Source organism: Cryptomeria japonica, chromosome 5 (genome assembly GCF_030272615.1).
Source record: "Cryptomeria japonica chromosome 5, Sugi_1.0, whole genome shotgun sequence".
In the NCBI taxonomy this organism is placed as follows: Eukaryota; Viridiplantae; Streptophyta; class Pinopsida; order Cupressales; family Cupressaceae; genus Cryptomeria; species Cryptomeria japonica.
In genome coordinates, this window is record NC_081409.1 from 519,355,755 (window position 1) to 519,381,154 (window position 25,400).

The window sequence follows — 25,400 nt, forward strand, 5'->3', positions numbered from 1 at the left end:
ATAAATATGTATTTGGAATTTCAAAGGTCACGGATTTTTCCCATTAGAATCACAGCTTGAATTTTTTATGCTTTCCCATATATATCAAACCATATCTGTACCAGATTTCATAACCCTTGACATTACACTAGACTAACAGTCCATAAAAAACATATTCTACTTCATAGATGTTTGTTGGATGGTTGATTTGAAATTTGATAAATTGCATAGGTCAGGTCAAATTCTAATTTAATTATAATATAATGGCCATTGTTAGTTGTTCTGAATTTATATTAGCTGTGATATATGGTGCTTGTTACAATAGATGGATTTTCTCAACTTATAACACTGTTTTGAATTGAGCAGATTATGTGGTCACTGGGGCACTCTGCATGGTCTGCAATTTCTGATTTCAATAAGCGGAGGGTGGCACCCATAGCTGCAGTTTTGTCTGCAATATTTCATCCTTCAGTTTTTAATGACTTTACCATGCATGAAGCTGGAAGCAATAAAGAAGGACCTCTAAAATGGGTTAGTTGTGAAATAGATCTATTGGTTTGCTTGTTTAGGACAATATTTTCATGACTCACATTAAAATTACAGTTTTCCTTTTTGATGAGGTCAATTTTGAAGCAATTGGAGATTTATTTCAACATACACAGATAATCATATGTTATTAGCATCAGGAGCCTCTATAAGCTGGGATACATGTAGAATTCAGCTATTCTTATTTGAAGAATATAGCAAATTGTATTCTATACATGATAATGTCTGAAAACTAACTATTAGTCTATTACCTTTTTCATGCTTAAATTGGGAGGGTGTTCATTTGAAAATTGAGATTTCATGTGGATTACCTTGCTTTGTGGAAAATTGCCATGGGCTGTAGGAATTTGATGCAGGAACAGTTGACAATCAAATTCAAATGAATGCACACTCAATTTAGGATTTGTTTATAGTTTATACAGAACTCTTCTGGTCGAAACCTTTGATGGAATTTTCTCCTGCTCAGTGCCAAGTGTCAGGGAGAATGATAATTTGCAGGAATCTAAATGTGATGATTTTCCTCAGCAATTCAGAGAAGTGGAACACCCATAAAATGTGGTTTTCTGAGTAATTTTTCTTTGTTTTGCTTGAAAGTGAGAAACAAAAAACATAGATAGGATAGTATAGTAATCTTTCCTTCAGCATGTCGAGTTTAACTTGCAGGTCCTAGTCGATAGGGACAGGATTGGGACTCGAGTATGCTATTATGGTGTTTCTTTTCATGGATTACAGGTATGGATTTTGTATATATAATATAAAAATTATAAAAGCAGTAACGCTAATGCTCACAATTATCATAAACAAAATATTTAAATGCCTCATAATTTGCAAAAAATGAAAATACTAATAAATTCATAGTATGATAGTTTAGTGATTTGTCAAATGTCAATACAAATAAAAATTACATTCAATATTCAATAATTTTCATATTGCACTTCATCAAGAACATCAAAGCCAACATTTGTTCAATCTCTTTTGAACTGCAATCAGTTGTAGTGCCACTCCTGTGTGTCAAGTCATCTATGCTCCCTCTAGTTTTGAGGACAGGGACGACAAGGGACAGGATGTGTTTTAGGCACATGGGTACTTTTGGGCCATTTTCTAGGGGACAGTAGTGGATGGCTATTAAAAAATAGAGAGATTTCTAATATTCATATCATAACATCGATAAAGCATTCGTCATAGACTTTGTAGAATCTTAATACATAACATTAGACTTTAGTTAAGATTTCACATGAGAATTGACAAACAAGTTAACAAAATTCAAATGCTTTCATTGCCAAAGTGCATACACATTATATAAGAATTAGAACAAAATTCCCTAAGGCTCTAAGTTTCAACTATAAAATGACAAAAACAGAGAAAATATATGGTGTTGGCAGTAAATTGCTGACATATGAATAATACTTGGTTATGTTTAGTTAAGAAATGGCAATGTAATGTTCCCATAGGGGTTAATTGGTAGTTGCCGACGTTTGGTATCTCGGCCAACTGCTGGGTGGTATATATATGCTATATTGTAACGGGAACATGATCACTTGTAATGTCCCCTTTTGGCTTAAGATATAATTAAATAATTAAAAGCACGTTTAATTATTTAATAAGCCATTAGTGTAATTATTTAATATTATTCCTCTTTAAAAATGCATCTTAAGGATAATATTATGAAGTGGGAATAGAAAAGAAAATGAAAAGACAAAAGGAAATGGAAGGCCAAGGGTCATTCAGAAAGTTATAAAAGAGCTGAGAGAGTACATTTGAGGATATGTTGGGTTTATTCATTTCCTGGTTGTAACCCTGTGTGGTTCTGGAGATTTGGACTTGGCCCATATCAGCCTTCTTGAGGACGAAATCCCTCTTGAAGAAGACTAGCCACTGTGGTGAAAGATCTACTCTGGTTGGTGTTTGCTAAAGATATCAAACATATCTGTTTATGCTATGTGGATTTCCAATCCTTCTGTACATCCTGTATTTGTGATTGGGAAGTTTTCAGAACATCCAATCTTTTTGTAAGTTCTGTGGCTATGATTGGAAAGTTAATTTTGTTATTCTGCTGAAGGTTGTAAAGATTTATCTATTTTGATGACAATATATATTTTATTTCTGATCTCTATTCTAGCCAGTGTTTGTATGATTTTACATTATATTTTGTTTGCAAAGACATTGGATGAATAGAAATCAGTTCACGCAAACTGTTTGTCTAAATTACTGTGGAGCATTTGGTAAAACTGGAGCAAATATCCATAGGGGATATTTCAGTGGTATTAGAGCCGTGCATCCTGCCAGCCTGTTGGGTAACTGTGTTTCTTTGAAGGTATTTAATTCTAGGATTGATTATCAATTGAAGGCAAATTTGCAGTAATATCTACGCTAAGAAATAAAATATTATTTATGCCAGTTGATATTATATTATATTTATCGAGTGGAAGACTATTTGCCTTGAATAATATTCTTGTGCGAGTTCTGAAGATTAACTGAATATTTGGGTAGGTTGATTAATGTTTGAGGTTGAGATTAAGTCCGCATATTTCAAAGGGACCCGATTTACTATATTCTAAATATTTATTTCTGTAAGTATTTTATGGCATTGTGGTTTTGATTACTATTTAGCTTCTGTTGAAGGAAATAGTAAAGCGGAGACTACATATTGACATGAAATTTATTGAGGGTTGTAAATATGTCATCGGTGGTATAAGTAAAAGGTGTTCAATATTATACCATTGTGCGAGTTCTATGCATATTTTCATATTGATGAATATTATGAGAACATAGCTTGGTTCATATTTGCGATCAAATATTTTAATAAGATTGTTATTGGGCCCATCTTTTTTTAAGCGGACTATTTAAAGGATTGCATTGGTTTCAATCAGAGGTTGCGGTGAGAAGCATTTGAGGAGACTTGTGGAAATTGCGGCTTGGAGCTAAAATAATATTTAATGTAAACATTATATTTTGTTGATGGCATGGATGATATTTCCCGTGAAGTTCTAATGTTCTCACTTGTCGGAAGCTAAACTCTTGGAGCTTGTTCGTTCATTAGGATTTATCAGGTTGTTTGCGAGTGGAGACTCCTTGTGGTGATGTACTGCACAGAACGAAAGCATTCTGGTAATACCGGCCATTGAAATCTGCTGGGCATTCAAATACTATATTTTGAGTTAAGCACCAGCTGCCGTGTAAAGAGCTTGGGTTAATGTTGTGTCTTCATTATTGAAATAAAGGGCTTTCCCGTGAAATCTTTGGGGTTGAAAATTGATTGCTATTCTGTTTGGTGAGAGGTGAAGTTGATTAAGGCTTTGGCAAACAAAGAGGATTAACTTGAAGAATTTATATCATGGCATGAAGTTCTTCCTTGGGCGTTTGGACTCCTCTTCTTGCGATTCATTATTCTGTTTGGTTTGGGCGAGTTTGGGAGACATAATGTAACCATAGGGGTCTGTTCTTGCTATCCGTGCAATGCTTGAGGACGAATTCATCCTTGAGCGATGCCATTTTTGGACGGATTGTTGGTAAAGGGTTCCTGTGTACCTGTTCATGGCCTGTGTTGAGCAGATTGAATCTCTACTTCCCTACGTAAGGTTCTTTGTTGATATTGAGTGGAGTATAGAAGATTAAGGAGGAGATATTGGATTATCTGGAGCAAACTCGACCTTGGTTGGTCATAGTTTCCATACAGCACAGAGCTTATACTCCAAACTAAGGTTAATGCTTGGGAGTACTGGTATTTATGACTTCTCTGAAATTGAATGATGATAGAACGTGGAGGGAGAATTCGTTCAAGACTGAACCTTGGAGTGTTTTCTTGAGCGTATTATTCCATGGTTGTATTTTGACTCCGTTCTTGTTAGAAGTAAGTGGATGTATCAATGTTGATGTTTTAATATAAATGTTGAGCGTATTTACTTGGTCTACTTCGGCATCTCTGTATTCCTACCATTAGATGACAGTTTTGAGAAAGATTAATTATATTGTAAGGTCAAAAGTTATCTTTGAAAATATATTGTTGCTTATTAATTTGCTTTGCTCACTCATAGTGTAAGATTGCCTCTCTGTTATGCATTTGAACATAATTATTATTCAAAACATATTGCAAATCTGAAAGTATTGCAAACTGAAACAAACAACCAGACCATCTGCAAAGTGAGTTTTTATGAGCAGCAAGTTTATTATCTTCACCAGTGAATGCATGACATCTGTTTGACAAAATACCTATGAAGCTATTTAAGCGAAAGAGGAAAATTTTAAGTGCAAAAAGGGTGGGATACTACACTGCACAACAGCCTATGGTGTTCTCATATTGAAACAAGTCTGTAACAGCAGCTTTGTTGTTTAATACATATTTCATTAATGAGATGCTCTTAAAGGTCAATCTGCTTGTGTAATGGTCTATTTATTGATGTTCATACATTTTTGGAAGAGTAACTTGTGAATGGTTATTACCTCTGCTCTAAATTGTTTATTCAAGCAAACTATTTGACCGAATTCTTAGAAGGAGAAGAGAGAAATTTGGCCAAATTGGCAAAATCTAGTAGGGATTCCACAGAGCCAAGTTTTTCTAGCCTACTGGGGAAAATTTTAAGTTTTTGATCTCCAGATTGAAGTATGACTTTGATGTTGGCAAAAGCTTAAAGAGATGTTGGTATGAAACTTAGTATACAAACTAAATCAGAAGATGTTTTCATTACTCAAAATCAATTGGAAGGATATTTAGGCTTAGTAGGACAGTTACCTTCAAATCAGTTGGAAAAGGCTCTTGTTCCAATAGTGTCTTTTCTAAGTCAGCCCAAATGGTTGAGCCATTCAGATGATGATATAAGAATTATGGTTGCTATTTGTTTGAGTGAAATCATGAGGATTCTGACACTGCAAGTTCTGTATAATGATGAGACAATGAAGGAGGCATTGCACTTGATTGTAGATAGTTTTGAAGATCTTGATGATTTCAGAAATGGTCATTATTCAAGAAGAATTGCTATACTAGAAATATTCGCAGGAATGAGAATTAGCAATCTTTTAATAGATTTGGAAATGCATGATTTGATCTATGATATGTTTCATCATTTCTTGGTCACAACTAATGGAAGACATGACAAAGAAATTATTGCAGCTATGAAGACCATTATGGTCTTGTGTATAAATGAGAGTGGTGTTATATCTCAGCCCCTATTATCCATGCTAATGGCTATTCTTAAAAATGAGTGGGTTGTCTCTTCCATTGCAGGTGAATTAGTCCAAGGTGTGTTCAGTTCTTGTGAGGGAAAATTGAAGACTATTTAAAAAAAAGAAGAGCAGAAAATAGAAGGAGAGATATTCAATTCAGAGAGCAAAGAGAATATCTTGCCTAAAGATGAAAGTGTATCACTATCAACTCTTCAAAATATCTCTATTGATGATCATGCATCGATACAAGCTGAAAATGAAAGCAATGAAGTGGTCAAACCAACAGTTTTGATTTCTCAAGAAGTTGATCCAAATTCAGAAATAGTGAATGCACTAATTGAGGTTAGAAATGAAGATGTTGGTGATTCATCCTTTCATTTCAATGACACAGGAGGTTTTTGGTTTGATTTCCAAAACAAGTCTTTAGCTATGCAAAATGAAATTTCTTTCCCTCATGATTCATGTAGTAGGACTGATATTGAAAGTGTTGATTCTATTGAGTGCAAATCTGATTTTCTCTTGCTTGCATCTGATTTAGAGAAAAGTCCTAGTGTCTCTAATGTTTCAAATTATCAGCTTCTTGCTGCAAAGATAAAGGAAGAAGCACATCCGATTGAGGACAGCTCTACGGTTGAGAAGAATTTTGATTTCCTCATGAAACATGAGAGCAGTTCATCATCCTTGGGTGATCAAGATTGAGAAAGACATATCTTGGTATCAGCTGAAAAAAAAGTTCAGATTTTATCTTCAGAGGATGGCACACATAGGGTTGTAGAAGAGGCAACAAATTTATACAAGGAAGCTCAGAAGTTGTAGATTGCTCAAAGAACCCTACAAGAAACAGAAAATCAGTTTATTGCTAATAAACAATTTTGAGAGAAAAAGAATAAGGGAGTGGCCGAGGAGATCCAGGAGATGATTGAAGAGCTTGACAACATATGTGAAACTTTTTGTTCAGACCAGCATTGCCCAAAGTCAGAAATCAGAAATTTGGATCAGCAAGAACAATGGTTTGAAATTATTGATAATCCTTTGTTTTAATTTGATGATGATGTGATTCATGACAATCCACTTTTTGAGTTGAATGATGGAGTTCCATCCAATTCTAGTGATGAAGACGAAGCCACCACAACAACATAGTGTTGAAATGGGATGGGAGTTGTGAGATTTATAGGAGTAATGCGGTTGTTCTCATACTTCTTCGGAGAATTACAATCTATGATCTGCAAATCAGTAGATTTCCCTTTGATCAACAATCAAGTTTGGTTTGGTTTGATTGTGGGCAGATTAATGGTGAGTTCTCACAAGTTTTAATGTAGATGGTGGTGAGAACTATACCAAATAACATTCCTACAGGGGTTACATAGATTCCATTGAGATGTTGGCACAATAGTTGTTCCCTAGTATTGAATTCAGATATTCTAGTTTGGGTTATGATGATGGGCCCTTCTTGCAGGAAAAGGGTACAAGGCCCCCACTCCTAGAGATTTAAGTGGCAATTCGCTCAAAGATGCTATTGTAGATGGAAACCTAATTGTAGAAGATGAAAAGAAGCAATGGTGAAAGTACAAATGTGAAATATCCTATTGTTTGAATTTTGATGGAATTTATGAATTTGTTTAGATATATGATTGGTGTTTATTTCATATCTTGAATATTCTTGTGCATGCTTTCATAAGAATGTGCAATAAATGAAAATAACAGAATTTTCATAATGGAATTGTAAACCCTTGTATATTACTATTGGAATGGTGAATTTTGTGAAAGATCCCCAACCCAATTTTTACCAAATCTGATCCAAACCAACAGTTTGTTTTGCTGATAAGTCTTTAGCTAGCATATGTTAAGTAAGGTTTTGACTGATTTCTTTGTTATGTTTGGGTTTTTGAGAGTTTTTGAACAATGTTTTAAATGCTAAGTGAAAGATATAGCTGATACAATATAGAATAATGCATAACACATTAAGAAGGCAATTAAGAACTTCCTTTCACTTAAAAAGTCCAATGTACATACCTTTAACTGAGCATAAAAGATTAATACAAATTTCTAGCAGATAGAATATAAGAAATCATCTCTAATATTAGCTACAACTCTAAATACACCCTAGGGTTTGATACCCTTATTTCCAAAATGGAGCCGTTGGCTGAAAATAAGCTGGAAATGAGTGGTGATGACCTCTAGAAGGTCTTCTCTGCAATTAATTGATGGAAACTTGTCCTCAAATTGATAAATATGCACTAAAATCCCCAATGAAGGCTGTCCAAATGCACAATGAAGCTAAATACTGATGTAACATGTCACTAGGAGAGATGGGTTTTCGTCCAAATTTCCAAATTCTTTCAGAAGTTTGCATTCCTGGAAGCTCCAAGCTGCTGAAACCCTCAAGCTTGCTGCTGATCTGAAAATTGGAAGCATGAGAATGAGAGCAAATGATAGGAAAGTTGCTTTTATAACCTTCCCAAGAAGTTCGATCTATTCATCTTATGTTTTTCAGTTACTATTTACTTTTCACTATTCACATAAGGCCAACATTAGAATTTCAATTTTAACCATAGATGCAACTCCCAAAACTCCAATCAGAAAGGCTCGTGAAGCTCCCAACTGAGCCCCACAACCCTGGTTGGGTCCCCAAACCACAAGTTTGAGATGCCTAAGGAAGGGACATTACATTTTGGCACTTATTACAATAGCATTTGATGCTGCAATTACTCATAAATTTACAAGCAATACGTCCAATACATACCCAATTCTGCAATGATTCCAAACATGCCCTACAAGAAGTCACCCAAGCTAGAAATATCATATAAATTCATGTAACCTTCAACCTACAACATGACTCCATTATTGTGTCCAAACCCTAGCTGGAACTTCCATAAATTTGTTCCAAATTCTGCAAATAAGCTCAATGATGAACTCTGAATGAATCCACCACACAAGTAGAGTTAGGTTTTCGTCCAACCTATGAATCTCCAAGGGGTTTTGTCCTCAGAAATGGCTGTCATTGTCACACCAACAACTAAGGAGAAATATCAAGTATTAAACAATCACATAATATCCCAAACTGTTGGTGAGCTTCCACTCTCAATGTGGTATTAAAGATCGCTTTATTTTATTTACTCCTTATAAAGTCACTTTATGACTTTATTATCATTTTTATAAATAAAGTCACTTTACTTTTGTATTTTTATTTTGTAACATAAAGTAAATTATCTCACCAAATAATAATATAAGATCCCATAAAATAATATTCCACCTTTTATTTTTCCACCAATAGATATTAATGACATGACCAACATATCATCCATTATATCTCCTAATTAGCCTTTCGGGATGGCATGAAATAGGCTAATCAACTCTCCTATGGTCATTAAGGAGAAGGGGACATTACAAAATGCTCAATTCTTTTAGATGGGTGGACAGATGGAAGGAATTGTACTCTCATCAATGTTTTAGTGGCTTCAAATTGTGAGATAGTTTTTCTAAAGTCAATCGATACCTCCACCATAATCAATAATGCAGAGATTTTGGGCTCGATGTTGGAGGAACTTGTTTCAAAGGTGGGCATAGAAAATGATGTATATGTTATTATTGACAATGCAACGACATATGTGGCAGGTGCAAGATTGCTTCAAGAGAGGCATCTAACAATTTTTTGGATCCCTTATGCAACTCATTGCCTTGACCTTCTGATGTAAGTCGAACTCACACCCTCACACACATGCTCTGATACCAATTGATGAGTGACCCATTTCCAAACAAAGCAAATGCAAACTACCCTTGCCTTCAATGGTGACAGGAATTTAGAATGTCAAGTGTAATGTCCCCATTTTTCCAGTGATCACTCAAGAATCTTAGATTTGCCTGTTAGCCGTCTCCGTAGGCAAATGATGGGGTTAGGAGATTTTTGGTTCACCAGGAGGAGCAATACTTGGCCAATTTTGGAGCTTGGTAGGAAATTTTTCAATAAAGTTTATAATAAAAGCTTTTAAGACCTTATAAGTTACTTTTTTCTATTAATAGAAAATTTTAATAAAAGTAACTTTATGAAGTTATAACTTTATTATTCAAAAGTTAATAAAATAACTTTATAAGTTACTTTATGACTTAATAAGTAACTTTATTTAAAAATTTACCTTGCGCATCTCCTTAAGAGATTATATTATAATAAAAAGGTGTTCATTATGCAATGATAAGCTGACCCTCAAGCTGGGCGAACCACATTGAGGAGAAAAGATGCTTTGGAATATTCTTTGGATGCCCTCAAGAAGTTCAATTAGGGCTGGAAACCATAAAAGAGCCTTGAATGTACAATTTGGCATCATTGGAGTTTTATTATTTTGAGAGCATTTTGCAACTGCAGGTCTGCAATGTGTATTGCAGGTGTCTGAGCCCAAATTGGAGACGAAAACCTTCAATTACAGGCAGGTTGGACGATACCCCAGCCATTAATCCTTCTTCAACACTTAGGAAAGATCAATTTGCAGGTCATTCAAGGGTCAAATCATGTGGATTTTTGTATCAGATTGCAGGGTTAGTAATGACAATCAGATCTGAGCAATTTGGATACACTTTTCAGCAAGTTTGATGCACATTCAAGTCAGCCGTACCATTCCTAAGTCAGCCGTACCACCTTCAGCAGCTTGGGTTTGCAAGTAAATAAATAAGAAGGGTTTGGAGCAGCTCTTGCTTGTGAAATTATTGTCAGGGAATAACTAAGGCAGATTTGTAGTCAATTTGGTGAAACCCCAGCACATTTGGATGATATCAGCAAATTAGAGGGGAAAAGGAAGCAATTTTGGTGATCTCTCTTGGCAAGATTTCAGAATAAGCTCCAGATCAGCCATTCTTCCATTAAATTGTTTTTGATAATTATTGTTATGAAGAATAAAGCCCATTGGAGTTGTTGATGCACATTGGAAGCTCCTGTAGCAGCAATTACATTCAATAAAGTCAATAAAGAAGCCCTCCAAGCAAGGCGGTGGATCCCTAGTAGGCCAAATTGGCATGTTAGTGTTGAAATTCATTTATTCTTGGTATTTGTTAGTTGCTGTTAATAAATCAGACCTTCTGAAAATCAATTTCAGTAGTTGTAAGTTGTTTCTATATTGTTTTCCAAAATTGCATTGTTTACTCTATCATTCAAAAACTTAAAAAACGCATAAAAACCAAAAAAACCTCATCAAAACCAAAAATTGCAACGCTGGTCAAAGATTTAGTTGAGACAAACCAAATCAGATTGTGTCAATATCTCAGTTTGCATCTTTCATCAAGAGGGTAATAGTTTCAATGACATAAAGTTTTGTAATGTGATAGGAATAGCAATAATTAAAAACCAACTCTGCAATATGCGACAGTAACTTAAAACACAAACATGTTTAAACAGAACAATTTAATCATTAAAATCATCTGAGCAGTTTTTTCCATGTTCAATCAAGTGTAACAATATTATAGAGAAATACCATGCCAAACTGCTTGCCCAAATGGTCTACTCAACTTCAACTTAGACCAATCAATTAGTTACTACTGTCGGCTTCCCTTACTTTCCCCAATTGTTTCTGCTCCAGCCAACCCCTGTTCGTTGCCCTTTCCTTTGTTTTGTCTCCTCTTCCCCACATGTTCTAGCTGCTTTATTGGGGTGTGTTGCCACAAACTCCTTTCACTCAATTGTTTTCCCCATAGATTGATGCCTCTTTCTTCCCTTCCCAATCCATTACCTTCAATGTCCATAACTAACAAAACTGAATTTGATAACTGAGCCAAGTAAAAAATGGAACAAAGATTACAAAACTGAAATTGGAACACAAGAAAACTGAAAATGATCCGATACTCCTACATCATGCTCCCTCGGTGACCGAAAAAAATCATGTGCTCCGACACATGAGGTCATTAATGGAATGACACAATAACTTTTTGTCAAGAGAGTCTCTCTCTTTGACCCCCTAGGTATGCATAAGTGATGACCACCTTGCCACATAAAATTAATCCAAGGTCCTCGATTTCTACTAAGACGACTGTTGTAAATTTTATATGCCTCCTTGAAATCAAAGTCACCCACATGTAGATTGGCCAAGCGCTTAAATCCAACACTAATAGCTTGAATGTCATGAAGTAACGAAGTTCTTTGACACAACGCAACTGCAACGACACTTGTTGGCCTACTTAAACAATTCATCAAGCTATCCATGCTTGTAATAGAAAACTTATATCTAATAGCAATTTGAGTATTATATCTAGAATCTCTGCACATCCCCCATTGCCCCACAATACAAGGGCTAAGACTCTCATTTATCAACCCTTTCTTAGGGCATTCTTAAACCTCTAACACTTTAATCTCAACTTCTCTAGTTGCTTCAACCTCCTCAACTACAGGAAAATCATTCTTTGCTGCTTTGTTTTTAGCCACGATTGCACTTATCCCATCATCGTCATTTCGTGCCTTCATGCCTTCCACGAGACATGTCCCTATTGCAAATTCCTTATATTTGACTTCTTGTCCAGTTCTTGCAATCACAACATGATTAGGAAAATACATCCTTTCCGATGCATCCATTCTACTTGCAATCATTTTCAATTTCTCACGAAGCTTTCTTTTCTCTGCTTCGTCCCAATACTTTTCCCAAGATGGGATTATTATGGGCCTCCTCATGACCTAGCTCATCTTTCCCTTCAAATTCATCTTCTTCTCACAATTTCAAGGAATCATTTGTGCCTCCTTCTCTACCCGCTGCAGTCACAGGTGTTCCCTCACCTGCAACAAATTCTTCCAGGGTTCAAGTCCTCTATAGTCACAGACTCTCTTTTGAAACTAAATCCTTCTAAGGTTTTTCCGATGCATCCATTCTACTTGCAATCATTTTCAATTTCTCACGAAGCTTTCTTTTCTCTGCTTCGTCCCAATACTTTTCCCAAGATGGGATTATTATGGGCCTCCTCATGACCTAGCTCATCTTTCCCTTCAAATTCATCTTCTTCTCACAATTTCAAGGAATCATTTGTGCCTCCTTCTCTACCCGCTGCAGTCACAGGTGTTCCCTCACCTGCAACAAATTCTTCCAGGGTTCAAGTCCTCTATAGTCACAGACTCTCTTTTGAAACTAAATCCTTCTAAGGTTTTCTTGAGACACCATCAAGATTCTTCTTCTCACAAGTTCTGGTAGACTCTCTCCGTGCTCAGGATCTTGTGGCTCTGTTACCAAATTGATGTAAGGCGAACTCACACCCTCACACACATGCTCTGATACCAAATGGCAATTGACCCATTTCGAAATAAAAGCAAATACGAAATACCCTTGCCTTCAATGGCGACAAGAATTTTGAAGGTCAAGACAGTAACAATTTCAATGACAAAAAGTTTTGTAATGAGAGAGGAACTGCAGGAATTAAAAACCAATACTCCAATTTTGAGAGGGAAGCTATGGAGTATGTGGCTGTAGAAAATGCAAGAGAGATTTGATTGGATGACATTGATATGGTGAAGGAGGAGCCATTGCCATCTATCTATAGGGTGGAGCCATAGGTACAATCTTCTATGCCAAGAAAGGAGCTAGAATTGAGTGTGAGGACCACACCCTTGACCTCCTAATTTTTCACTAGGGTGGGGAACAAGAAGATGCACAAACTTGTAATGTTTAAGTTGCCTAGATATGAAATGTATGATGAGGATTTCCAAATACAATCATCATAAATTCATAATAATTATTACTTAGTAGCTAGTTATTGTATCTAGTTCCACTATTCAGGTTCGCATGATGATACCATTTTGTAATCCAGATGTATTTAGGAATCAAATTTAATAGAAAATACTTCCTCATGGTTTTTTAGACTCATTTGATACATTTTGTAATAGAATTTTCCAAAATAAATGTGTTTTTATTAGAAATTTTAGTACTTTTTAAGTTGCCAAGTTTTTGTCACGTAAAAAATGGTGGGTTTGTTGAGTACTCTCCAAATTCAAGTTTGTGATCTATGGGTGTAGGGGCCTCCGAAAAAATAGTTGTTTTTATTAAATTCAGATTCATATATAATAAAAAGTTCATGCACAAATGTGGTGATGGCTGACTATATCCTACCCATCCCCAATTTGTTCCCTTGTTTTGGTACATGTAGGGCAAAAAAATGGGGATAACTATGGGATGTCCTTGAGTCATCCTCGGGACAAGTATGCCTAGAAAAACCTAGGGGACATGTCTTGGGAAACTTATATCCATACTTGAGATAGAATTTTTACTACAAGAGGTTGCAAGTAAAAAAAGCCTTGATCGTATATGTACCACCTTTCATGAGCATCTTTCCTACACTTGTTTTTAAGAGTCCAAACATCATGATTCTTTATGAAGTGACCAAACTTAGTTGAGACAGCACTTTATATACCTACATGTGGAATACTGTTTTTGCATGTAGTCTTGTACCCAACAACAACCTCTTCATCTCTATATGGTATCATTCTTCTCAACAAATCTTTGAGCGATACTATTTTAGAGACAAAGCAAATGTTAGGAGATATGAGGATGTGGTCATCTTGTTCAAATATAAAAGTATATTGAAATCTAGCTCATAGGTAATCTTTGAATAGAATTACTCTTACAGAGTGGAGGGTTTTTGTCTTTGAATCCATTTTCCAAGAGGCTTTTGATGTTAGGGTAAATAAATGAGCACAAACGCTCTATTTCAAAAACAATTGGTTTTTAGATAAACTGGCAGAGAAATGCAAATGAGCTCTCACTCCTTTTTTATACTCCTAGGGAAATTAAAACAAAAATATTCAATTTTCCCTCCCAAAAGTCCATTTTAATTAATAATTTGCTTTTGCAACTCTACCCCAAAATAATAAAATATCACTAAGAGCTTCATTACGACTCTATTATATCCCATTAGACAACTTTGAAAATAATATTAAAGTAGTTTTTTACAAGGCATGCAAAAATGATATTAATGCCAACTTTATTATTATTTATTAAAATACTTCTGTAACCTAATCCATTAAATTACAAGAAATTAGAAAATAGTGTAATTGACCATGGCAAATGCCTAGGGTTGAAAAAGGGACATTGCAACTTTGGCCCAATAATGGCACCCTTGATTAGTCCTGATGATTGATGACTTCATTTGTTTGAATGATAGAGTTCCATGAAAAAAGATGCCTAAGGTGGGTGTTAGAGGAATTGCTTGCCAAAATAATGTAATTGTTAAGGGAGTGGGATTAGGGGTTGGCAATATTGATTAAATGGGTCGCTGAAAGTTTTTAGGTCCACAAGCAGCAAGGGAGTGAGAGATTGAGGACTGGGGTTTTGCAATATCTAATTGATTTTGCACCTTTCAATCCTAGGTCAAAGTTTTTGAAGAATTTTCTGATATATATTCAGTAAATTGACAATGGAGCATTAATTTGCCGATAAAATTAGCATGACCTTGTAAAGACCCCTTGTCTTCCAATCACTGAATTTTTATGAATACTGATGGTTTTGCTGATTGTTTTTGAGTTTTCTTTGAGTATTGTAATTTTTTGTGTTTTGAAGATATATGATATTGTAAAAGCAATGCATATAACAATATGAAACTACTGAAATTCTGAAACCAAACTGATCAAACAAAATATAGATAGAAGGCATGAATGAAGTCTTTATTCCATTAATTTTTTAACAATGATAACCTCGAACATACCCGTTAAACAATCAGATGTAGATTCGATGTGTTTCCAGCAAAAAGCAACTAGGAATAAGCCGAAATATTCAAGTATGGTTGAGCTTTGTTCATGCATGTATTGCCAAAGACCTCTTTGCTGCTAGCCTCCCTCCTTCTTGACTAGACTGAAAATTTGATGTAGCTTCTATGTGGATTTCGGACTGTCTATGCTAATCACCCTTTGTCTGCAACTAAGAACACCAAATACAGGCTGTGTAGACTTTGAAAGATGCCCTTAAATTCCTAAATCGATGAACACCATTCCCACATTCAAATCTGATTCAAAAACTGATTATAAACCCTGAGATTTGATCACCAATCTGTCCAATAATGGCTCCTGGATGAAGCTATTCCTCTGAAGCCAAACTCGCTGGGTATTTCACCAACTCATAAGGCTGAAACACTGAAGATTTTTTCGTTCTCCAATGCCCTGTTTGCTGCAACTGAGAAACCCTCGTTTCTGCTGCTCTCCAGAATAAAATTCATCAAACAAATGCCAAAAATACAAATAATCCCTCTAGTTCGAACTTCTATGTATTTATAAGCCTTCTCCAAGCATGTTCGATTTTCTCCAATTAAGCCATTAAATGATATAAACATAATATAATTGTGTTTCATTTAATATCTCATCCAATCTTAGGGAAAAGAGCTCTTAATTTAATAAATATTTTGGCCCCCTCTTCATGACATCTAGACCCTCACTTAAGCGATTTTTTTTATAAAGTTAATTTATAACTTTATAATTAGCCATTTAATGAATTCATATTAAGTTGGCCACAAAAATATTAATATCTCCCTAAGTACACAACATTTTAACATGCCGTCTGAAGCAAGAGTCTCTCATAATTCCCCATGTGACCAAATACACTTTCTAAAAATAGAAAGGGTCCATCTCTAATACTTCTGACTTACTATAAATAGTAACTAGAGAAAACGAAGTCCAAATGAAGTTGAACAAAGGCCAAATCTATAAAACTCTGAGCATTGGAGATGACACAAACCTCAAAAGACCCTCTAACCATCCTCATTAGCCTACGAGGGTCAGAAATGATAGGCTAATCATCCAAAAATCCATGTCTGCTAAAAAGTGGACATTACAGACCTTAAGACATTGGGTACCTGTAAGTCCCTTAAGATTTTTGTGCCTTTGCGATTCATCAAGTTGTGACTTGTCTTGGGCAGATGAGAATACAAAATATTTGGTCTTCGGCAGGCCTTGTTTTTTCTTGATTTTTATTTTAGGAAGCATGTCTACCTGTAGGTTCTTGTGTCTAAGGTCTTGTATGCTTCTTTTACTAGGTCATTTCCTGACTTGGCTTTCTCCTAGACAAACTTATTAGGCCTTAGAATGGTAGGGTGTGGATTTCACATTACCATCTGGTTAAGATCAACTATAAACTGATTGCTGAAATGCTATTGCAGTTTTAGGAGGATCTATTTGGTTTAGCCTTGAGCCCGATGAATTTTATATGCTATTTTTTAGTGTCCCACCTCCTAAATTTGTTACCTTTCACATGCAATTGTGTACATGGTTTTTGATTGTATATAGTTATTTTCATTTTTGACTTTTGGGAATGATAGCCAAAAGAACTATCCAAAGAGTTTTTATATCGATGAAGGTTTTCAATTGCACTAAGCAAAAAATAAAGAATCATGAAGGGTTAACAAAACCAGCATGGATGTTGACTATGTTGCATAAACTAGTCAAGTCCTTCAAAAGCACCGAGTAATTTAGCTTATTACTTTCTGAATAGCCTTGGAGAAGGAGAACTGTGTTGTATAAACTAAGCAAGTCCTTCAAAAGCATTGAGTGATTTAGCTTATTACTTTCTGAATAGCCTTGGAGAAGGAGAGCTAGGCTTGAGTTGGATTGTGTCTAATTTTCAAGCTTGTCTCCAAGTAACCACATAGGAGGCTGTCAGACATGTTTAATCATGTATGATATAAGTAGAACTGACAGTGCATGTGTGTATGTCTATAAATCTGCCTTTACAGCCTAAGTATTTCAGTCAGTTTGTTAACTAAACCTATTGTGCTTATACAGTTCCTTGCCAGACTTCTTGAACAAGGTGTGCGAAGTCCTCGAACTATGCGTCTCACAGCTCTGCAGTTGACTGGAATGTGGCTGTTATATCCTGCAACAATCAGATTTTATATGAAAGAACTAAAGCTTCTTACTCTTCATGGAGGAGGTATCTCACATGTTGCTGCCTGTTCCCGTACTAATCTTATCATTTAAAACATATCAGCTAAGAAGGTTTCGTTTTGATTTTTAAAGGAATCGTACTTGCATTTTTATACCTTTTCTCTTTTCAAAGCCAGCATTTTGACCTGCATTATCTTTTCAGCTTCCAGTGTGCTGGAAATAAATTGAGTGACAATTATGCTAAGTGTTTCCAAAATGAAATTGCAGTGGCTATTGATGAGGATCTGGATGCAGAATTGATAGAAAATAAGGTGGCAGCAAAGGAATTCCTGACACTAGTCAAGAGCACTGACCCTGAACTAACTGAGGTAAAGCAAAGCACATAAATTCAAGCCTTTTCATTGCTTGTTCTTGATTGTGCATTTTGACATTTTTATTCCTTGGAGTTTGTGAATCCAAAGTCTTATACAGAATTGTCATACTGCTAGTTCTTTGGCATTAGAAGCCAAATAAGTAGCACTTTTGTAAATGGGGCATATATGTTACATTAAAGATTTAATTCCTTGCACATGTGGAATAAGCTTGGTGACAGTAGCTGTTCAAGGTCTGTTTATTGTATGTGAGATACCCTTACTGATTTCACCCCAAATCCTTGTAATATTTTCCAAACAATTTTGACAAACAGTTGCAAAATGTCTAACACTCAGAAAATAATATTTGCAGATCAGATTTCTCACTTATAATATTAAAGTCGTGCTCAACAAAGATTTTCACACTACTAAAATTAACGACACTACTATAATAATATTTTCACCTCCAAAATATAATTTTGATAAACCTTACAATATTTAGAATATATTAAACTAGTTTCTAAATAAGAAATAGATGCAAATATCTTTGTTTCTGAAACAAACCCTAAACCTTACAAATTTGTCTCCAATGGAGACTTCACAAATTTGCCAAAATGTGAACTCCATCACGAATCCACCTTTTAGGAAGAGCTAGGTTTTTGTCCAACCCTTCTGTTGATCTTCTGAAGGTTTTTGTCCTCAGAATTCTGTTTCAAAGTTTCATTAATCCAATCATATCAAATCCATAAGCATAAGCATCCTTACTTCATCCATCCAACCTCCTTATATAGAACTTCAGGAAACCTCTAGAGGTTAAGAACATCTAGATGATTAGGGTACTTTCCATTTTGTCACAGCTGGAGGAATTTAAATACTTTCCATATTAGGTTACATTCCATTTTTGTCACAGCTGGTGAAATTTAATTACTTTCCATATTAGGTTACATTCTATTTTTGTCAGAGCTGGAGAAATTTAAATAAAGGGACTTATTTTATTATTTTCACTTTATTTTTAATCAAATTAATTTATTAAAGTCATCCTTTAGAAATAGAAATTAATTTTTTGGACAACTTAATCAGTTAATTATTTAAGTCACTTTATAAATTTTTGGGACATTACATTGTAGGACAAATGATTTTCTGTGCTAACTGTTTTTGAGTGGAGGTTTATGCATAGAAAGTGTGCTTGAGCTGCATTTATGAATGATGCCATGATAGTAAAGTGGTGCTGACTTGATCATATGCATTGCTTTTTGATGAAGGCTGGGGAAGCCAAGATCAAACTTTTCACTAGAGTTACCAGCAGAGTCCACCCACAAGTAGTAGGTACTTGATGCTTGCCACCCCATATTACCATACATTTCAGGCATGTTCACAACAAGATAGGGTGGCTCGCTAAAGACAAGGTCACCAGCAGTACATATGGGAGAAAGAAAATCTTTACCATCCATGGCTGTGACATTATCATGTGTACTTAAATCCTTATGTGATCCAAGGAAAAGCATGCTCAAGTATCCTGATTTGTACAAAGAAAAACTTCTTGCATGTGAAACTGAAAAGCCTCTAATTGAAGCATATTATCAAGCTGAGCTTTAACATGATGGTTCTTAACTACAAATGGGTATTGCAGCTCAAAGTTCAAGTGCATCATCATCATCATCATCTATAGCATTACAAACTCGATCTTTATAAAAAAGGAAAGCTTCACAATCACCAGAGTTAACACCAGTCTTTTGGACGATAGGTAGCCAACATACATTGTTGTCACATGTGTTGATATACTTTTTAATGTCTGAACCTTAAGTATGATTCAGACAATTCCAACCATCTATACAAAGGTCAACATAAGGAGACACTTGAAATGAAGAACTAAGTTCTTCAAATCATCTCTCTGTTTCAAGCTCATTTTGTCAACTTGCTGTGTCATTTTCACTGTTGAAATTAGAATGGTAACACTTTACCTCTTCCTCCTCAATGATCCTTTAGATATCTCCATGCAGCACACTTGAAGTATAATCAGCATTGGGAGGACAACATATCTTACACCAAAGAAACAGTCTCTCATATGTGTCCACACAGTCACCAACTTCACAGTCATCATGGCCAAGATCTTTAAACTGAAAATCAATGTCTGCACTTTTGCTTATCTCAGCAATCTTATCACTAAACGCAGACACATCCATGTTATCCTCATACAAACAGACGTGTGTAGAAAAGTTAACATCATTAGCATCATCATCATCCAAGGAAACAAATAAGGACAACACATCAAACACGAAAGCAGTCTTTTGTTCATCCTTGTTCTCACATGCATATACACGATCACCATGATCAATCTCATGAAATGATTCATTACGTTGCTTACTTGTCCATACACATTTCTTTTTGTCCATGGTGCTGCTTGTCAACTTGAAATTCTGATATAGGAGAAATGAGGGAATTGAATGAACCATGCCCCGTATTTCCATATCAGTGCATTGGCCTGCTTTGGTAACCTTATATGCAATCCTCCTTGCATCATTCGAACCATGCAATGCATCATTCACGCACTCATATTGGCCTACTACATAAGCGATGCTGTTTTTCTCCCTCTGCGGTATGTTGTAATAGTGCAGCTGAGGGTAACGGTCGTATACCTTCACCTGATTTGGCCCATTTCCGATTTCACCTTTGCAGATCAACCCTGACAACCTCTGTTGTCTGGCGAACATGTAAACCAAGTAGGAAGTCATGGTGATGTATTTCTTCTCTGCGAGCTCGACTAGTTGTGTGTGGATGTTGTAGCTTATGATCTGAGCCCAATCAAACTTAGCCTTTCCATTGAAGACCTGCTCTGTGAAATAAAACATCCACTCCTCAAATAGGTTGGAGTGGGGGAGCCCCATGACTTGGCTAAGCAGTGTGACCATGTCCCCGTATTCCTCAATAAATTCGCTTCTATAGGTCCTATTGACGATCGTAGTGCTCGGGGCTCTCCTTACTTTGAACCATTCTTCGTTTACTATCCCCTTGCACTTGATGGGATCCATATCATAAGTGAGTTGGGCCTCATCTATGGTTACCGCAATGGCGCCCTTAGGAAGCAGGATGTCAAATGCTTCTCCAATGGCCTCTGGAGTGAAATCAACCATCACCATTCCATTTACAACTACCACCCTGCTCTTCGGCCGATAGTGCTTTGCGGCTTCGACCACAAGCTCATAGTTCTGGATTGCCGATGGGAAACCTGCTGCCTGATTAGGCATCTATCCTGCACATCCGGACACGAATTACGAGGCAAGTTTTGAGGAAAAACACGGGTTAGTAGTGCCAGAAGATGGCGTCAACATTAAAATTGTCAAAATAGCACAATAATCAGAATTTGAAAGTACACTAAAACATGCTATTTGAACAATGTGGATTCTGCAGATGGAGATTAAATGAATTTTAGACACGAAAATTTGGTTAGTTGGTTTGGTGATTTTGAGCGAGTTTTGAATACTGCCGCTCCTATGTTGCTGATGCTTGAAAATCGCAAATGCTTCAGTTTTAAATGTGCGTTGTTTTCAGCTTGTTTGCGTTGAGCGTTTGGAAAGATGATCTTGTTTCTGTTTAAGCCAAAGTCCCTAAATTCGCGTAGCGTTTGGAAAGATGATCTTGTTTCTGTTTAAGCCAAAGTCCCTAAATTCGCGTAAGTTTCAAATCTTCCGACAAGAGGCAAAATTTAGGAGGTAAGCGTTTCTTGGGTTTAAACTTTTTAAAAATTTACTTGAATTTGTTCTGCATATAAACCCTAGATAAAACATGATTTTCCATTAAATGAAGAATTTTAACCATTTGAAGGACAAATTTGAACTTAGCTGGCAGTGACTGTAGGTTGTTGATTGTGAAGACTGCTGAACCTTAGCGGTTTGGAGAGATTTTGCAATTTCAACTAGATGCAAAGAAATGAGACAACACCCTTTGCTGCCAAAATATAATTCGCCCTTTATCTTGATTGCGCGACTTTTCTCTTTAACCCTAAACGTTTCTTCTTTTAGCAATGAAACTTGGGCTCTTTGGATGGAGATATGCGATCGTTGCTCGCCTTGATTAGCAAATCCAGCAAATACGCTGAACTTAAACGATGCTCAAAGATGCAGTACAGGATATTGAAGATGTTGTTAAAGAGCATCGGTTATAGTGGGCTATTACTGGTTGTAGCATTATGTCAGATGGTTGGACAGATAGAAGGAACCGAATTCTCATTAACTTCCTTGTCTCTTGTGAGATTGGCACTTACTTTTGAAATCTGTGGATGCATCTAATATAACGAAATCTACAAATGCATTGTTTGAGATGTATAACATGGTACTTACGAATCTAGGGGCACAAAATGTGGTTCAATTTATCATAGAGAATGCTGCTGCTTGTGTTGCTGCTGGGAGACTTTTGGTAGATAAATACCCTTCTATGGTTTTTACACCATGTGCAACACATTGCCTTGATCTAACCCTAGAGGACATTGGAAAAATTGAATGGGTTAAGGAGGCATTTCAGAAGGTTCACAAGGTGACCAAATTTATGTATAATCACACAAGGATTTTGGCTATAATGCGCTCTTTCACAGGGGGCAAGGAGCTAGTTCAACCAAGGGTGACAAGATTTGCAACGAACTTCCTTGCATTGCAGAAACTATGTGAGCAAAAAGGTAATTTGAGGCAAATGTTTGTTTCAGCTGAGTGGATGGAGTCTGGCTTCAGAAATCAAGCAAATGGCATAACAGTGGCAGAGTACATGTATTCTACCAGCTTTTGGGAATCGATTGAACAAATTGTAGAATTTTTAGAGCCACTAGTAAAAGTTTTGAGACTAGTCGATGGGGAAAACCCCCCCATGGGATATTTGTATGAGGCCATGGATAGGGCCAAGGAGGTGATAAGGAGTAGGCTGGGAAATAACAGGGATAGATATATGCCGTTCTGGGACATAATTGATAGGAGATGGGATGGAAAAATGCACACTCCTCTCCATGCTGCGGGATACTTTCTCAATCCTTTGTTATTCTATAAGAGTCCATTCATGGATATTGTTGTTGAGATTAAACAAGGCTTCTTCAAGTGCATGGACAAAATGTTTCCTAATGTAGAAAAAATTGATGCGGCTATGGTAGAGTTAGAAGTGTACAAGCAGGCTAAGGGTTTTCTCTCTTGCAGGGCTGTTCTGCAAAGATGCAAAGCAGGAAGACCATCCAACCAGGTAGACTCTATAAACTTTTGATAATCTCTTTATTTTGCCAACATGCTCATTAAGTTTGTTAAGATTTTAAGATATTCTTAGTCTTACAATATCACCTCCATATAATGTGTTTTTCAGTTCAATGGTGGGCTTCTTTTGGAGACGAAATACCAAATTTAAGGTGGATGGCAGTGCACATTTTGAGCCAACCATGCAGCTCATCAGCTTGTGAGCTTAATTGGAGTGTTTTTGAACACATACATCCTAAGAAACGCAACCGCCTATCACAATGGATGAATGACTTGGTATTCGTTCACCACAACCTCCGCTTGAAGATAAAGAATGCTCAAGGTGAGAATATTAATATATGGTTGCAATAGTTGAAATTGTATTCACTATTCATTATGTTTCTCACTTGTAAGGCAAAGACTAATTTCTACATGGCAAAAATCAAGAACTATTGAGGAAGACTCGCCAATTGACCTCGATGAGATAGATCCAGAGTATGAGTTGATTGTTGTTGTTGATGATGATGATAATACTCCACTTGAGTCTGAAGATTTTGATCTCATGAGGTAAGCTAACTAGGACCATGAAGGGATTGAATGAGCTAAGAGAGGCTCTCACTTGGGAGCTTCATCATTAGAGCTTGTTGCTCTCTAGCATGTCATTGTCTATAGTTGATTTTTTTGGAATTTTGTACTTAGTTTACAGGTTGACTTTTTACAAAGTCACAAACTATATTGTAATCGACATTTTGACATCTATCACCATCTAGATATTATTTATGTTGTGGTATGTTTTTGTGCAATGTAATTAGTGATATGAATATAAACAACGAAAATCTATTTTCTACAATTCATGTGTTGAAGTGTCTATTTTATTTGCCTACAATATCTCCATGCTATGGAAATGCCGTTAAATATTAAAAAAAAAGTAGTTTTTGATTGTTTTTCTGCAATTTTTTACGTTTTTTTGTAATCCGATTTTTTCTTGATCTTTTCAAAAAATCTTATACTTTTGTTTTGCTGATTAATTCCCCAAACGATTAATGTTTCTTTGGTTTATACAACAACTTGGGTGTTTGATAAATTCGCAACCTTGGAACAAAATGAGATTCACACGCTTTTCACTCTGCAATAAAAAAAATGAAATTCGCCCCATCCTCCTTGAACGCATGATTTTGTTTTGAGTTATAACACCTCTCATTTGATAAACTCGTGCTTTTCAATCAAAATGAGCGACTTTCCTTTTTAGGCCTTAGAGGCCTTCCTGTTAGCAAACTCGGGTGTTTGAGAAATTTTGAGCGATTTTAGTTCATCTAATTTCGACCAAATCAATTAAAAGGTGCAAATTTTGGTTTCTGTCATTTCATTGGTCTTGCGAATTCAGGCCATTTCCCCTAAATGCACATTTTTTTCCTTTTCTAACGTCTCATTTTATGATGCAAACTTTGAGCTTTTTAACTCATTTGTGCGATTTTTTGTTTTGGACAATTTTGACCTTTAGTTACAACGCCTTCTTCACAAATTTCGGGTTATTAGCCCGACTTGCAAGATTTTATTCGAATACCTTTTTTTGCCTTTTAGACAATTTGGATGATTTGCCTCAAAAGTGTGATTTTGTTTTAAGTTGTATCGCCTTACTTTTTGGCAATTTCGGGCTATTTAGGCATTTTGCGTGCTTTTTTTCCCTTTTACTTAAGATGATATCTCCTCCAAAACTTCGGTTGTTTTGATAAAAAATGTCAAAGTCCTTTTCTTTTTACTTCGGCTCTTTCAGTGCTTTTTCAAGAATTGTGTCTTAAGTTGAAATGCCTTTTTCTTTAGTAATTTCAGGCTCTTTGGGCGAATTTACCTTTTAAAACGCTTGCCTTTCAAACTTCGAATTTCGGCCAATTTAATAAGAAAAAAGCAACTTTTGTTTGCCTTAGGCATTTTGCCTTTAAGTTTTGAAATTTGCAAAGCCTTGTGCTTGAGCGATTTTGACTTGACAATATTTGCGATTTTTGCCTTAGGTTCTTCTTTGTTCAATTTTCCCTTGCAAAAGGAATTGCAATCAACATTTCAATGCATCCAGGCTGCTCGTCAAATCCCTATTTTCGAGGTGCGAAATCTCTAGGACTTAGGACTCAGGCTAGCTCAATTTTAGGTTGAATTGTCTTCTCCAAGCTCAAATTTCTTACTGCTGCAGATTACTTTACCTACTCAAAAACTCCTACTGAGGACCTTAACGAGGCAAACAACATAAAAGGGGGGACCCTATCGACTATGGGGAGTGTGTGCAAGGCATAACACATATGAATGCAGATTGGTAGTTTTTTCCAAAAAGCAAGTGGAATT

At 36.0% G+C, this 25,400-nt stretch overlaps 1 protein-coding gene across 9 annotated transcripts in view; it reads left to right on the plus strand.

The window, feature by feature from the left end:
• LOC131067769 (uncharacterized) overlaps positions 1-25,400 on the plus strand; it is a 290,039-nt gene that overhangs the window by 105,390 nt on the left and 159,249 nt on the right. For all 9 annotated transcript variants that reach the window (XM_058002912.1, XM_058002916.1, XM_058002917.1 and 6 more), the window contains 3 exons: positions 346-510; positions 17,411-17,558; positions 17,780-17,880. In XM_058002912.1, coding sequence (XP_057858895.1) covers positions 346-510; positions 17,411-17,558; positions 17,780-17,880 — 414 coding nt within the window. The remainder of the gene's footprint in view (positions 1-345; positions 511-17,410; positions 17,559-17,779; positions 17,881-25,400) is intronic.